Source organism: Malus domestica, chromosome 05, assembly GCF_042453785.1.
Source record: "Malus domestica chromosome 05, GDT2T_hap1".
In the NCBI taxonomy this organism is placed as follows: Eukaryota; Viridiplantae; Streptophyta; class Magnoliopsida; order Rosales; family Rosaceae; genus Malus; species Malus domestica.
Window position 1 is genome coordinate 10,826,872 of NC_091665.1, and position 16,029 is coordinate 10,842,900.

Consider the following 16,029-nt stretch of genomic DNA (forward strand, 5'->3'; position numbering starts at 1 on the left):
CATGAGGAATGTTTTCATGCTTTAAGGTCGTTTCAAATATCTTAATTTATTTGAAAAGAACCTGATTGGAAAAAAAAAAAAAGTGAACCTTTGATTGTGTAGAAGAGCCTCCTCCACAATCCTTCAGTTTCTTAGCTTCTGGCAAGAGCGTGCTGATAACATGTTGTAGACCTAAGTTACTGAACTGTATTTAGGACTAAGGAGATAGGGGCCAGTGGCACAGAGAGAGAAGAGAGAGATATGTGTTTGTGAGGTGTGTGTTATATCACCCCATTGTGTCTTTATTTATAGTAATAGGAAAGGTGAAATCCTTACCCTAATAGAATTACAACTCTAACAGGATAATATCTAACCCTAGGGAATATTTCAAGACATTCCTAGATACACTAGGATTTACATAATCACTTTCTTAATCTAATAGAATTGCAACAACTGGTGGTATTCCTCCTCACTTTGAAGTAAGAAGTCTTAGGTTGGCGAATTCAATGCCAAATTAGGTTGCCCATTGTGTGGCTTAATCGAACTCTCCCTCCCCCTAATGCAAAAATATCGATGTACTAAAAAAAGAAAAATAGGACTGCAACAATATGCGCATTATACGAAAGTTTATATAATAATATTTTTTATTAAAGATAAGAAAATATAAATTGACATCGAACTTGTTATGACGTGATTCGAACCTAGAACACCATTCACTAACAACTTTTACTTATACAAATTCTAGTAACTAGTAATGTAATTGACCTCGGATAAAAATATAATTTATCTAATTTACCTTCATGGGGTTTTTTTAAGCAAAACTGATCAAAAGGGCTTGAAAAGTTTAGTTTTTAACCAAAATCCATACTGTAAGTTTATTTAGTGGTTAGTAGAAAGCCTAGTTTTATATAGCCCAAATGAAATGGCCCAACCAAAATAACACGGTGATTTGTCAATTTTACTCCTAACGGATTTGGTTAACCTAACTTAATTATTCTGTTAGATTAGTTATTTCGAAACTAGCCTAACCTATCTAATTGAATTTTTATATTTGCATAACAATTGCAGAGTTCTTCATTCTTTGCAATGTTCTTCAATTTTTTTTTTCGAATCTGGTTGAATGTTGTGAGTGTTACTTGCCGACGAATATTTTGAGAGTGCATTTTCAAATCGTGATCATCGTTGTTCTTCTATCCTGTTATGGTGATTTTTTTCGAAACAATCATTTGTTTCAGAATAGTTTCACAGTGGTTGCATGTTTTAAGATTCCACTTTTGAATCGTTATCATCGGTGTTGTTCGTCGTGGTTGAATATTTCACTAGAGTGATCGTTTGTCATATTTGATTGGATTTTTTTTGGAGGTAATTGACACTGTTTTTGTAGTTTGAAAGTTATTTTGTTGTTGTTGTTTTTGTTTTTGTTTTTTTTTTGCATGTAATATGCTTAACTTTTTTCTTTTAACTAAAATATTTTTGTTGATTTGTTTTTAGATTAACAGATTGATTCCGATTTTTGAATTTTTCAGTTAGTAGTTTCTTATTTCGATCTCAAGTACGTTTTGATTTGTTTTGTTTATATTGCTTTTGTTTTCATTTTTTTAGAAATTTATAATGAATTAACTCTTGTTCATCACATTTGATGTGTTTAACATTTTTCAGAAATAATGTTCTTTTTTTATGAAACTGTGGTTATTATAATGATTTTTAGTTTACTTTTTGTTTTGTGATTGTTGTGTTTTAGAAATAGTCTTATTTTTTGTTCATTTTATATGTATATTGTTTCACAAATAGGTACTGATTTGTTTTACAAAGATTGAAATTTAGTTTTGCAACAAATTAATTAATAGTTGTTGTTTATTGTTATGTGCATAAAAGATTGTGTATTGATTTGAATGGTTTTTTTTTTTTAAAATAGTTATGGAGAATGGTAAACTAGCTCAGTTCACATATAGTGGTTTATTCGTTGTTAGTTCTATTTCATTAACTTCTAGCTTCAATCAGATTTGAATTGATCTTTGTTCTAGGTTTAAGGGTTTGAGAGTTGGTTATTTTGAGGTGCGATATGCTTTGAATGAAGATCCTACCGCCTGTTAGATTATGATGCCAATGTTATGAATATGTTGATGATTCTTGATGTTGTTGGGAAATCCATTGTAGAAATATTGGTTATGGATAAATGTGATGGTTTTATGGTTCAGTTACCTATGGACAGCATATCTTCTTCTTGCCGTACAACAGACTCTACTATGGTTGTTAGTGAAAATGACCATTTAGGGAAGTATGATTCTCATGGTGTCCACAATTTTATGTTATGTGAATGGGATAGTTACATAGAATTTGAGGGGCAAGTTTTTAGGGGAGGTTGTGTTGATTTTTGAGACAAGTTGAAGAAGTTTTCTGTTGAATGTGGTTTTGATTTGAAGAAAGATAAGAATCACATTAATGCTGAATTCTAATAAAGAATCTAATGGTTGTCTTTGTCGTGTGTATGCATCTAAGTGTGATATTAATGACTTTTTTTGTTATTCGGAAGTTGCATAATGTGCATACATGCAAGGGTATGATTCGAAAGAAGAAAAACAAAGTTATTAGACGACAGTTTTGTTCATTCTCTCATCAAGGATAAGGTTAAATCAACTCTTCTTATTAAACCAAATGAGATCATTTCAAATGTAAAACAATTTTATGGATTAGATATTGATTATTCTACAGCATACTTTGGCAAAGAGAATGCAGTTTTTGAGTTAAATGGTGATGATGTCAATGATTACAAGTTCTTACCTTGGTATGTTGAATCTGCCAGTTCAAGCAATCCTGAATCGATTTTTGAGTTTAAAGTTGTACCAGAGAGCAATAGATTTCTTTGTTTGTTAATTGCTTATGATGCATGGATAAAAGTTTTCATGTTTTGTTGCCTGATGTTATTCATTGAACGTACTTTTATCAAGAGCAAATACAAGGGAACACTTCTATCTTACTGTGCAAAAAATGGCAACGATGATGAGTTAATAATTTCAGACTTTTATATTCAATATTATTTGTTTCTGTTTTGTTACTGTGCAAAAGAAACATATCCAGAAATAGTTGAAGAATAGTTTAAGAAATAGTTCAATGACATTTATAGAAATAGTTCAATTAGTCTCATAAATAGTTGATACTTGATTGTATATGTTTCTTATTGTTGTGCATAGGTCTTTGATTTTATTTTCAAATAAAGGAAAAAAGTTGCAGAAGTAGTTCAAACACAGTTTAATAAATAGTCCAATCATAGTTTCAGAAGTAATTGACATTTGACAATGCATTTTCACTTATGTTGTGCATAGATTTTTGAGGTGGCTTATGCAGTTGTTGATTCAGAAATAATATCAAATTGGAGATGGTTCTTGTCAATATTATCTGGTATATTAAGGTTTTAAGGGAGGGTGATCACATTTATGTCTGATAGACATGATGGTATTTTAAAGAGCATTTGAGAATTCTTTCCTGAGTCTCTATATTCATTTTGTATTGTTCATTTGAAACAGAATGTCAGTACTTTATTTCCAAAGGTTGTTGGTGAGGGACTAAAGAAGAAAATGGCAAATCTTTTGGCAAATTATGGGTACGCATGTACTCCATCTGATTTTGATGATTGCATGGCAGAATTCGAGAATAACGGGCAAGGGCATGTGAAGAATTTCTTGTGTGATTTGCCAAAAGAGAACTATGATATTGCCTATTTTCTTGGAAAAGATGGGGATCGATGAGCAATGCACTTTTAGAATCTTTTAACACCATGGTGTCAAATAATCATTGCATGCATTGAAGATCTTAGAGTTCAGCTAATGGTTAGTGTGGCTGAGAAGAGAGTTTTTGGGGATATGTAACAAATTTTCATTTTGGATATTGTTTATTTTGTTTCAATTGATGTATGGGAGTATGTAATTGTTGATTTAGAATTATGTTTGAGTAATATATATATATGAATTCAATGTTTGTGTATTTCTAGTTTTACGAAACAGTATGTTGAGTTTGATAAACAATGAATACATAGCTAAGTTTATTGCTATGTGATTTCAATATCTGTTTTGTACATTGTTTTAAGTAAGTATATGTGTGTTGCATTTAAAGTTTTAAAGTGAATGCAATGCCTTTTGTAGGAGGCAACTATGTTGGTTTTCATTCTTGATCTAGTTAATCTTCCATTTTAGGTAAGAGAAAATGAAAAAGACACCATCGCTCGATCTTTTTATCAAACTTCGGTTGGCCAACAATTTGGTGGATTTAAAATTAGTTGACACTTATGTACAATGATTTTTATTTTTAATTTTTATGACTTTAATGAAAAAATTTTGCATTTTAATAAATAGTTGTTAAAGTTATGAAGCAGTGTTTACAGTTCTAGCAATAGTTTGTATATGAATGCATAAATAGTGATCTTCATTTTTTGATATAGCCATGTGTATGACTTTTGATGTTTCAACATCTTATTAATGTTAATTTGCCATATAGATTTAGACTTTTTGTTTTTTCCAACATATATTCACACAAATCAAAATAGATTAAAATTTAGATTAAGTAATGAAACATAAATATATGTATATATGGAGTTGTGTCAAACATGTTTGACAATAACATTTGTAAACCATAGCAAAAGTAAGATTGAACCTTAAAAAGTACATCCACATCAGAATTACACACAATGCGTATTTTTTATTTTTGATTCTAATGTCCAGTGCTTGTCATTTTTTTTGTGAGATTTCGATAAATGCTTCTTGTTCCTCTGTCCAGCTGAAATCATGGTTCATCAAATCCACGAGGATATCTTTTCTTTCTTTTATGACTTGGTAATCTTCGATACGTCCTTGAACCTTCTGGTTAGTTAAGAGTTGGTCAATGAAGCTCATCATGTATAAGCCGCAATCTAATCTGATTTACAAAGAAATTCAAGTCAATGAATATGAGTATTAAAATGAAATGAAATGTGTGATACAGAGTAGTAGTTTAAAAAACAAACTGTTTTTTTATCATTGGCATTGTTGCTTTTTGACTAAATGTTTGCTTTTTGGCTTGCACATCATTCTTGTTGAGAGTATTGTTGCTTTTTAGAGCTTCAATATCTGGTTCTTGCTCTCTTTCTTTTGCCATTGATGAAACATTTTTTTTTCCGGCAATGGCAAAAGAAAGAGAGATACATTTTTAAAGCTTCAATATCTGGTTCTTGTTCTCTTTATTTATAGTAATAAGGAGGAGAGAAACTTGTTCTCAAAGTAATACAAAGTATATTAGGAAAGATCTTCTAGATCCCAAAGGATTTCTAATCTATCTCTGCTTAGGATTTACACAATCACAATATGTATCAGAACATATGTCACAACACTCCTCCTTAAGTATGCAAATACTCAAGTAGATAACGCATCAGATCTTCAGGCAAATGTAGAAGCAGTTGATGAAGTCATCTCATCTAGTTGGCACAAGTAGCGAATGTGAGTCTTAAAACAAACAGAAGAATGCATAGGTGGTAAAACTCACAAAGCCTTGCTATGGCAAAAACCAAAGTGGGACAAAATCCCATAGTCAAAGGAGAAAAGTGAGAAGTTGCATTAAGTCAAAACTATTCCTCTTCAGGACGCAAGTAGGACGTACACAAGGGTATGACCAACCTAGGATGGGTGCCTCATCGAAACTTAGTCAGGTAGCAAAAACCTAGTGGGAAAAATGTTCCTAATCGTAGAAAAAAAGTACATTAATGTCAAGTGAGCATACTTCTGGATATTCCCCCTGAGTTTGACAAAACTTCCAAATGAAACTACAAGCATCACAAGTGAGAAAGTTACACATACCAATTCATTGGACAAGCTTCTGGAAGGTAGACTTCGGTAGTGATGCCGTGTAGAGGTCGACAAGGTTGTCTGGGATTAGACTGCTTGACTTCAATCTTCTAATGCTTATGCTGATGCAGACATAATATGTTTGGCGTTGACTTGTTGAATGTATCATGATCTGGTCAATACATACATCGTTGTTTTCATGGATCATTGTTGGGACTCAACGATGGATGAAAATCGTAGGGAGTTCGAATATGCTTAACAAGAGTTCTCGACCATATCTTTCATCAATGGTGACTATAGGTCATCGGAGTAGTCTAGGCTACACCAAATCGGTGGTCGTGTCGGTGGTGCACATGTCTAAGCCCAAAAGGACAAGGACGACGCCATGGGTGTCGCGTTCTGGGTTCAACGGAGGGCTACAGGACCTCTTGGCTCATAGCTCGCGGCTCAGTATAGGGGAACTCAGCGGCTTGGTGAATTTCCACCAAAACCCTAGCATATTTTTTTTTTTTATATATTTTTTTCAATTCAATTAAATTCAACTGCGTATAATAATTCATAGTAATATCACAATATCAATTCACATTATTTAACAAGATTATGAATATAATGCATACACAATTTATGTAGAATATAAAATTAAAAAAACATAAAGTTGGGTCATGCATTATGGTGAATGTTCATGCTATCAGGGCTACAAAAATATCAAGATAAAAATCGTTATTTTGGAAGAACCTGATTGCGTGATGATATTGATGAACTGGTTTGAAGCAGAAAATTATTTCTTCAATTTCGACTTTCCATCTCCGAAGCTTGTATCACGTTCAACATAAGAAAAATAAATTGAATCAATAAAAGTATATGAATTCAAGAAAATCAAAATTTAATCAATTAAAATAATTGAAACGTAATATTCCCTTTATTGAATACGAATAAATTATTTTTAGCACATCGTGAAGAGCGTGCTGATAACGTGTTGTGGCCTATATTTAATTGACAGGGGTGCGTCATAGAGATAAAGAGAGTGGGGAATAGGCTTGAGGAATTGTGTGTTAATTCCCCATTCCTTGTGTCTTTATTTATAGTAATAAGGATGAGAGAAACTTGCTTTCCAAGTAATACAAAGTCTATTAGGAAAGATCTTCTAGATCCCAAAGGATTCCTAAGTGGAGATAGATTAGGAATCCTTTAGGATATGTTTTTAGGCCTTGATTGGATCTAGAAGTAGTCCATGTGTAAGAAAATAAAAAGTATTATATATATATATATATGTGTGTGTGTGTGTGTGTATACACATGCATTAAGTTATAATTAATAATGTAAACTTACATTTTCTTTTGTCTATAATATTCCTTGATTTTTTTCTTGTGTCATCTTCAAGTAACTTGTACGCCCAGCTTTTCCTTTATTTGCTTTGGCTTCTTTGCAGGTTTCTTTGCAGTTTCTTTAGCGATGGGATTCAAGGGTGATTGAACCTTTGGTTGCTCCTTTTCTTTCTCAATGGTTGGCTTTGTGACAGAACAATTGAAGGGCTTTCACTGTCATTCACAGCATAAATGTATTTGGCCTTCTTTTGTTTTTTCTGGATGGGTATATAGTCATAGTATGGATCGACATTTGGTTTACAATCATCCCTCTTCCGTATATTTTTTTACTAGTGTTCTGGTCTTCTTCTTGGCAGTTTCTGTTTCTTACTCTTCAAGATCCTTGCTAGTTGGGGTATGCATTTCAACATCTTGTTGAACTCCAGATGTCTCTTTTGTAGTGGCAGTGTCTTTTTCTTCATGTTCTTGATCCTCCTTAGCTTGATTCTCAATTTGGACATCATTGTGAACAACTTTTTCATTTTCATCTGGATCAAAATAAGTTGCATGCTCTTGTGAAATTTATAAGACAAAATTCATGCTTTTAAAACTATAGTTCGTGTTTCTTACCAAAATAAGGACAATGCATTTGCTTGTTGTTGATTCTCCTCCATTTTTCTTCTTTTTCTTTGATTTGTCAATCATTTTAAACAAGTAGTCTCTCACTCCTTTTGCTCATTTATATTTGTTGATTTGGTCCAATGCCCCACAAATTGTTATGAAGCTTCATGTGATGTATGTTCCAAAGGTTGCAAATAAGAGGGATTGGATGAGATGCGCACATATGATTGAAGCAGTAGCTTTCGCCCCTTCAGGAGTTTGGTCTAGGAGTGATTTTTGGTACGCTTAAAGAATTTCCTTTTTTTTCACTATTTTTTGTTCTTGAAAATATGTTTTGACAAAGTTGTCCTCCATATCCTTGGTGGATTTGTCTGTGTTTGGTAGTTCCACTCCTTGGTTGTTCAATCCAAAGATTTGAGCAATATCTTCACTTGTTATTCATCTTGGCTCATGATCTTCGAATTTGAACTTTTGTTGCTTAGAGTCATAGCATTGTATAATCTTGATCAAATCCATATCAGACTTCCTTTTTCTTTCCGTTGCAATGATGACATCATCCATGTATAACTTAATAAGACTCCAAAATGATGTCTTGCCCAATTGATTGCAGACATCATGGCGTTCTTGAAGCATTAGCTTGTACAATTATATTGAATTTGCAAATCCAAAAATATTGCACTTGTATTGCACATATGAAGTTGGAGGTCTTTTCTTCTTTTTCTTATCTAGACTCTTTTTTGTGAAGTCTTCATTCTGGGTTTCTTGGCTCCCTCCATCTGTAAGAATTAACATAGTTTAATTATTACAAGTATTTTTGTACCTATATCAAAATATGCCACAATTTTTTACTATGAAAGTGAACTATGAAACCACACTAATTCCGAATTCACATCAAAATAGGTTACACTGTTTATCAAATAGAACCAAAATAAAACTATGCTATTTCTTAAATTAGAACAAAATTACACCAGAGTACTTGTGATACTGAACTAGAAATCTAAAGTATTGAATGATCTATATCTTAATAGACCACACTATTTATCAAAGTGAACTAGAAAATTGAACTATTTATTGATCTATATATGAATAGATCACAACTAGAAAACCACATTGATGCTGGATCCACAGCAACATGACCAAACTATTTATCAATCAAAATAACTTAGAGCACTTACGAAACTTAATTTAAAAGACTGAAGTATTGATGGATCCACATCAGAATAGGGCATGTTATATAAGAAAATGAACTAAAACACCACATTGATTTTGGATCCATACTGTTTATCAAACAGAAACAAAAAAACTATACTGTTTCTGGAACCACTGGAATAGAATGTTGATTATTGTTTATCAATAAGAATTTCTAGGTTCGTACATGTATTTCTCCGATTTTGCTTTTCAAATTTTTTGTTTTTCGTCTTTGTTTTGAGAAATTCTAGATTTGATGTGTAGATTATTGTTTGAAAACTTGAATCGAACTTGAAATTGGTTTGAGAACTTGAGGTTTAGCAATGGAATGGATTTCTGGTTCGATTTTTTGTTGCTGTTTAAAGGAAGTGGTTGGTGTTTTGATATTAACGACGTTGGAGGGATGAATGAATTTTGTAACTGCTAGTTTCGCTAACAGGCCTGGGTTAGGCCCCATTAGGGGCATTTTTGAAATATTAATTGTTATGCGTTTGAGACTTTTTGTTGAGCCCGTGTGTTTTAGTTTTTGTATAACCAGAGGCATAAGTTTTGTGTACTTATGATTAAAATTTAAACCTTTTCTGTTAAATAATAGTTTAAGGTTGTTTTTTATTAAATAAAAGTGAGCCAAGCCCTTTTTTTTTAACGCTTCCTTTTTTTTTTTATAAGTTTGCTTGAGTGACAATACAGCTGCAAACATAAAAGAAACCCAAGAGGTTTGGCAGCTTAATTTCTTCTCCTCAGCGAAGCGCCCAATCTCGTTTCTACTCACCTTCCCCACCGCAGAGCGCCTGCGATGACGACTGAGACAGAAGACGCCGTACGACGTCGCACAGCGGTTGCCGACTACCGCAAAAGGTTACTCCAGCACAAGGAGCTGAAATCCCGAGTCCGCGCAGGTCAGATTCACTCCCAAACCCTAATCCCCTTTTGCAGTTAACAAACCAAATTGTCCCAATTAGTAACCTTTAATGTGCTCGCCCTTTTAGGGTTTCCATTCCGATTTTCAATTGAGCGATTCAGTTCTGATTTTGTTATCTATTTTTTCAAATGTATTCGATTTCCTTTTTTTGGGGCTTTCTGTATGTTATGGTTATGGTAACCGCGAAATTGAGATGCTTTGAAGAATTTGGTTGGGTCAAGAAATTGAATTTTTGCAATGGGATGGTGTGCAGTGAGAGAGAACTTGCGGGCTGCGAAGAAAGAATTTGGGAAAACTGAAGATGATTTGAAGTCCCTTCAAAGTGTTGGACAGATTATTGGTGAAGTTCTCAGGCCTCTTGATAACGAACGCCGTAAGTAATTTGTTTGCTTAATGCTTGCTTCATGGTCTAAAATTTGATAGTTGGAAACCTTTTTGAGTGTAATTTTTTTTGGGCTTATCGGTGTGAGAACTGCTAAAGTAATTGATCTTTGATTTTATTGACTCAGTAATTGTGAAGGCAAGTAGTGGCCCGAGGTACGTCGTTGGGTGTCGCAGTAAAGTTGACAAAGAAAAACTAACCGCTGGAACGCGTGTTGTTTTGGATATGACTACCTTGACTATCATGCGGGCTCTACCCAGAGAAGTAATTATCATCCGATTATTTGTTAAAAGTTTGACACTTTATTCAGCTAGTCATGAACATTCTTTGTGAAGGTTGATCCGGTTGTATATAACATGCTTCATGAAGATCCTGGTAATGTTAGCTACTCAGCCGTCGGAGGACTATCTGATCAAATCCGAGAGCTTAGGGAGTCTATTGAACTGCCTCTAATGAACCCTGAGCTCTTCCTTAGGGTGGGGATCAAACCTCCCAAGGTAATTTTTATATGTTGTTGGCGTTCTTCATATTAACCTGATGCTTTTAGAAACCTAGAAACTTAGAATTTTATATACAACTTTTCTTCTCTTATTTTACTTTAAATTGTTCCAGGGTGTTCTTCTGTATGGACCTCCGGGAACAGGGAAGACATTGCTAGCCAGAGCAATTGCTAGCAACATAGATGCTAACTTTCTTAAGGTTAATTATTCTTTTCTGTAGCAACTTGTATATCACATTATAAGTTTTCTTGCTGCATATTGTGGTACTCATATCTTTGAATAAGACTAGAATCATTTTTAGTTGTTTCCAACTTATCTTTAATATTGGATACTATTATTCCTGGTGTAGGTTGTATCAAGTGCCATTATTGACAAATATATCGGTGAAAGTGCAAGATTGATAAGGGAAATGTTTGGTTATGCCCGTGATCACCAGGTAGGAGCTTGAATATTACTTCTAATTTTAACATTAAATATTCCTATTCAAAAACATACTTATTGTGTTGACTTTGTGTCTAGCCATGTATCATTTTTATGGATGAGATCGATGCTATTGGAGGACGGCGTTTTAGTGAAGGGACTAGTGCAGACCGAGAAATTCAGCGAACACTCATGGAGTTGCTTAATCAGTTAGATGGGTTTGATCAGCTCGGAAAGGTATGTAGGTTTTGGTTGAAATCAAGCTTTATTTTTTTGGTTTGGTCATAACAAACAAATGTAAACACATTTATCTAGTCATGCTTGTACAAACTGATAATGCCATAAAAGTAGATCATATCTTGGCATGGATGATGGATGTCATTTGTTTCATTTCACAGGTGAAAATGATCATGGCAACCAATAGGCCTGATGTACTGGATCCAGCACTTCTCCGCCCTGGGCGACTAGACCGCAAGATAGAGATCCCATTGCCCAATGAGCAATCAAGAATGGAAATTCTCAAAATCCATGCTGCTGGGATAGCCAAACATGGGGACATTGATTATGAGGCAGTTGTGAAGCTTGCTGAGGTAAGCATGAATATAATTATATTTATAATAAAAACAGGGCGACTCCAAACTGACAAGGCTCCCCACTTTGCAAGGATCGTGGGTTTTGTGTGTGTTTACACGACTCGAACCCGTGACCTTTCGGTTACAAAGGAGCAACCTCTCCATTGCGCCAAGGCTTGCCCTCATTATATTATATTTATATCAAAATATTTTATTAGATGCTTTCCGTGAATGATTTGATGCATTGTCTTCATTTCAGGGTTTTAATGGAGCTGATCTCCGTAATGTCTGCACTGAAGCTGGGATGTCTGCGATCCGTGCTGAGAGGGATTATGTCATCCATGAAGATTTCATGAAGGTATGTGTTAAATAGAGTACTGATGTTATACTCGATTAAAAAATGATGATTAATGAGGTGGAAATGTGGCTTGAACTACATGGGTTATGGTCTCGGTAATGTAGCATGAAATCAATAATGGTCATCCTGAAAATTATGGAATCCAAGAATGTCATTGGTGGTGTTTGGGGTTGTCTGTTTCTTGTTGTTCTAGGTCACTATCTGTGTAGGAGGTGCCTAACCATGCACCTGAAGAAAGCAACTAGATACAAGTCATATGCTTTATTTTGTTTACTGGGGAAAAGTAATTAGTTGGATTTTACAAGGATTTACGAGCTAATAAATTTCAGAAGTCCAATGGCTTGGCTCTGTTTGTCACCTAGGGGGTTCGACTACCTACTCTCTTAAACGTTGTCGAACCCTAAGACCTGTCAAGTAAGAGAATGATAGTGTGCTACAAAAGTCAAAGTGGTGTCATATATTTGGTTCTGTAGCCTACAGTTTGTTGCTTGGCAATGTTTCGGCACAGGGCATATAAATAACCCTTTTTGGTATCTTGATTCTAAGTGTTATATTTTTATATTTCAGGCTGTACGGAAACTGAATGAGGCCAAGAAACTCGAATCTAGTGCCCACTACAACACAGATTTTGGGAAAGAATGAAACTGAATTTGAACTTTGAACCTACCCGAAGAGTTAATTAAGAGTAAAAACTGCTATCATGTGCTGGATGTTGTGCTCTATTTTCTTGATGAGATGTGGGGATGGTGGTACCGCAATATGGCTTCCAGGAATGTGTTTACCACCAGACTCACATTACGAATTGTATTCTGAATCGAGCCGTTGTTTAGTATTATGATTCTCGAACATTAAATTGTCTCTTGCTTAGTTTACTGTGGTTTTAAGATGCTTTTCGTGCATATGATTAAATCAAATTTTAAACTATGATTTTGTACCTTTATACTAATTATTAACAACAAATAATAACTGCTACATTTATACTTTGTGCTCGCCAATAACTGGTTTGTGCACTCTTAACTTGTTCTTCCTGATTGCTATTGTATAATTGTTTGTGTATCTTCAAAATGTTTGAATCAACTTGTGGCCCCTTTATTTGTTATAGTGTAACACCCGTTGGACCTTCCATCGAAACTAAAGGCTTTAAAGCAGCAAATAATGGACGGAAGTTCCAGCGGAGTTATTCAACAGAATTATTGCTTCACAGTATGACAAATTTATGGATCAATACTTATGAATTTTTAGTTCAGCCAATAAAGCTCCAGTTTGACTAAAGTTCAAAGACTAGTGCCTCAATTTTGCCGATCAAAATTCAACTGCCTTTCATATTTATTCTTTCTTGCACTTCACTCGAAGGCCTCGAAAATTCTCTCCAGACCGGAGACGGTTCAAATCCTCAAACTGTTTCAAAGTTACGGTAAAAGAAACTTGGCAAGTCCCTCACCCTCTAGAGATGATTTTGACTCGACCCTGCATTCGTGTCATGTTTTTCATGTTCGTATCGTTTTCATGTCATACTGGATATCTTAACGAGTCGTGTCGTGTAATACCTGTTAAAATAAACAGGTAAAATGACCCGATCCAATAATATTAACAGATAATATGATCAGACCCGTTACCCGTTAAGGAAAATATATTTTAAACCAATAAATAATCAAATGAAAAACATAATACTGAATAAGTATATATATATACTAACACACCCCGACTTGAAAAGGTCAAAGCATGCTGGCCGTCACCGTGAGGTGACGTAATCATAAGGGTAAGTGATGTAAAAAGTGAATAAATTTAAAACTAATTAGAACTAATTATACTAAACGGTGAAAGAGTGTGCAATCGTGCGAAGAACCCACTACAATTATTTAGAGCGTAATAGACAGTGAGACTACAGAAGAGTAGTCAAAGTAACTAAAGTACACTTATTACATAACAGTGATAAGTTCGTACGTCTAAATAGAAGAGAATATCAAAACTGCCGAGATTCTTCGAGTGCCACAAAGAGTATAGCTATCTAGGTCCTGGATGTGCGAAAAACAAAGTTGAGTGGGTCAGCAAAACAATGCTTATACGAAATCCTTTATTTTCGATTATACTAACCCCTCGCCATAAAACAAGTATAGTTTCCTTAAAACATACTATATAGGTATGTAAACAATAAATCAACAACATTATAACCACGATTATGCCAAGTCATGATGTGTTAAATGCCACAGTAATAATCATGTGATAATCAAGTATAGCTAAATTCTCATCTATCTAGGCTGACACACAAGTTCGAATAGATAATTTTTAATACGAACAGGATTGGGTATAATCAATATGCTCTAGTATTACGATCGTGTGAAAGTTGGTGCAGAAGAACGGTCACATACAAGTCGTATTGCCTAATGCAATTTACCTGACAGGACTGGCATCTAAGTTGGATCCAAGACGAGCGAACGGTGTGATGTGAACATACACGTGAAGGACTGGCCCTGGCCTTGGGCGAGTACTTACACCGAGGTGCAGCAAGATGAGCATGTACAAATATGTATGAATGTCATGACAGTAATATCTCAATCATATAGCAGCATTTATCACAATTATATCGCAGTTATCAATTATTTGGCAATATATACGCAAAGTAATGTATTTATGCAATTTTGAAAACTATAAACACATATAGATATAAAAATAAACTGCCAACTCACAAGTACATCGCTGGGTCGTAACCCCCAAGCCTAGCTTGGCCTCGAACGTCCTCGGGATACGTATCCCCTATATGTGAAATAACTAAAATAGAATTAATTAAAGCACATATACGGAATCCTAAATAAAACCTCCATAGTTTGCTCAAACCTAGGGTTTATATATACCATTGTGACCTACTCGATGTCACGAACATCTCCAAATTTTTAAAATAATTTTTGGACGGCTCACGCGCCCCTTCGTTAGGAATATTTCATTAAATGCTAACAGAAGTTAACGGCATTACCTGACGCCGTTTGGAATATTCCGTTAACTCTGAAGGAATATTTCGTCTCCTCCTCCGGTGGTCCTTACCGTCGCCGCAGTCCACCGTCGTTTGCAACTTGATTTTTCGCCGGATTTCTGGAAAAATTTCAAACTCACTATTCTCTTTCATTTCTCAACCATTTTTTATGTACTTTATATGGATTTGAAGCTCGTGAAGAGTAGAATCGCGTTGTACCTGTTTGAAGTCCAAAAAGTGGATGGAGGTCGCTAGAAAAAAGCCTCAAAAGTTCTGGCCAAAAGTAAACTCTTCGAAACTCGGTCGTTTCACTTCCAAATTTCTCCCAAATTGTAATAGGAGCCTCGAGGAGTTGCGTAGAAGCTTCCCCAAGCTTCAAAACTTCCTAACTCGCTCGAAAACACATCAAACTCAGTTTGTCCGAGTTCGGACCTCACGAGTTCGACATTGAAAACTTGTCAATTCCAGGTTTCAAGAACATGGTTATGTTCGTGAGGATGAGATGAACACGAAAATGAGGTTCTTGGGTTCGATCTGTGAGCTTTGAAGCTCATTTAAGGGTTTGTAGAGAAGAAGAGAGCTTCGAGAGGGGGAGAGAGAGACAAGGAAGAGAGAGAAAGAGAGAGAGAGAGAGAGTCCATTTTTCTCTTTTTCTGATTGGTGGACAGAAATGAGGGAATGGATGGGATTGGTGGAGTGCACAAGATGGGCTAAATAAAAGCTAGGGATAGGGTTTTGGATTTTGTACAGAAAAGAGTATCGAAAATCTATTCGCACTAGTGTTTTCACACTAATAAAATTTACGTACACTCATAACAACGTGTGCAATTTAAATGCTATTGCGAGAAATAAAATAAAAGTGATATGAATACGTCCACGTCATTTGTCAATAAAGGCATAACCGTCAATACACATACTTGGTGAGAAATTACATAGGAAAATTAAGGACGGGTTGTCACAATCTACCATCTTATAAAAATTTCATCCTCGAAATTTCAACACTGA

The 16,029-nt window shown here is 34.7% G+C and overlaps 1 protein-coding gene across 1 annotated transcript; it reads left to right on the top strand.

Annotated features, from left to right (window-relative positions):
• The first annotated feature begins 9,441 nt into the window (after window positions 1-9,441).
• Window positions 9,442-12,980, top strand: LOC103428634 (26S proteasome regulatory subunit 10B homolog A). Its single transcript, XM_008366752.4, has 10 exons — window positions 9,442-9,801; window positions 10,078-10,197; window positions 10,334-10,470; window positions 10,542-10,703; window positions 10,819-10,905; window positions 11,056-11,142; window positions 11,226-11,363; window positions 11,525-11,716; window positions 11,958-12,056; window positions 12,624-12,980. Exons 1-10 carry the CDS (start codon window positions 9,699-9,701, stop codon window positions 12,696-12,698), a joined length of 1,200 nt encoding a protein of 399 aa, XP_008364974.1. The 5' UTR covers window positions 9,442-9,698; the 3' UTR covers window positions 12,699-12,980.
• Window positions 12,981-16,029: the final 3,049 nt, after the last annotated feature.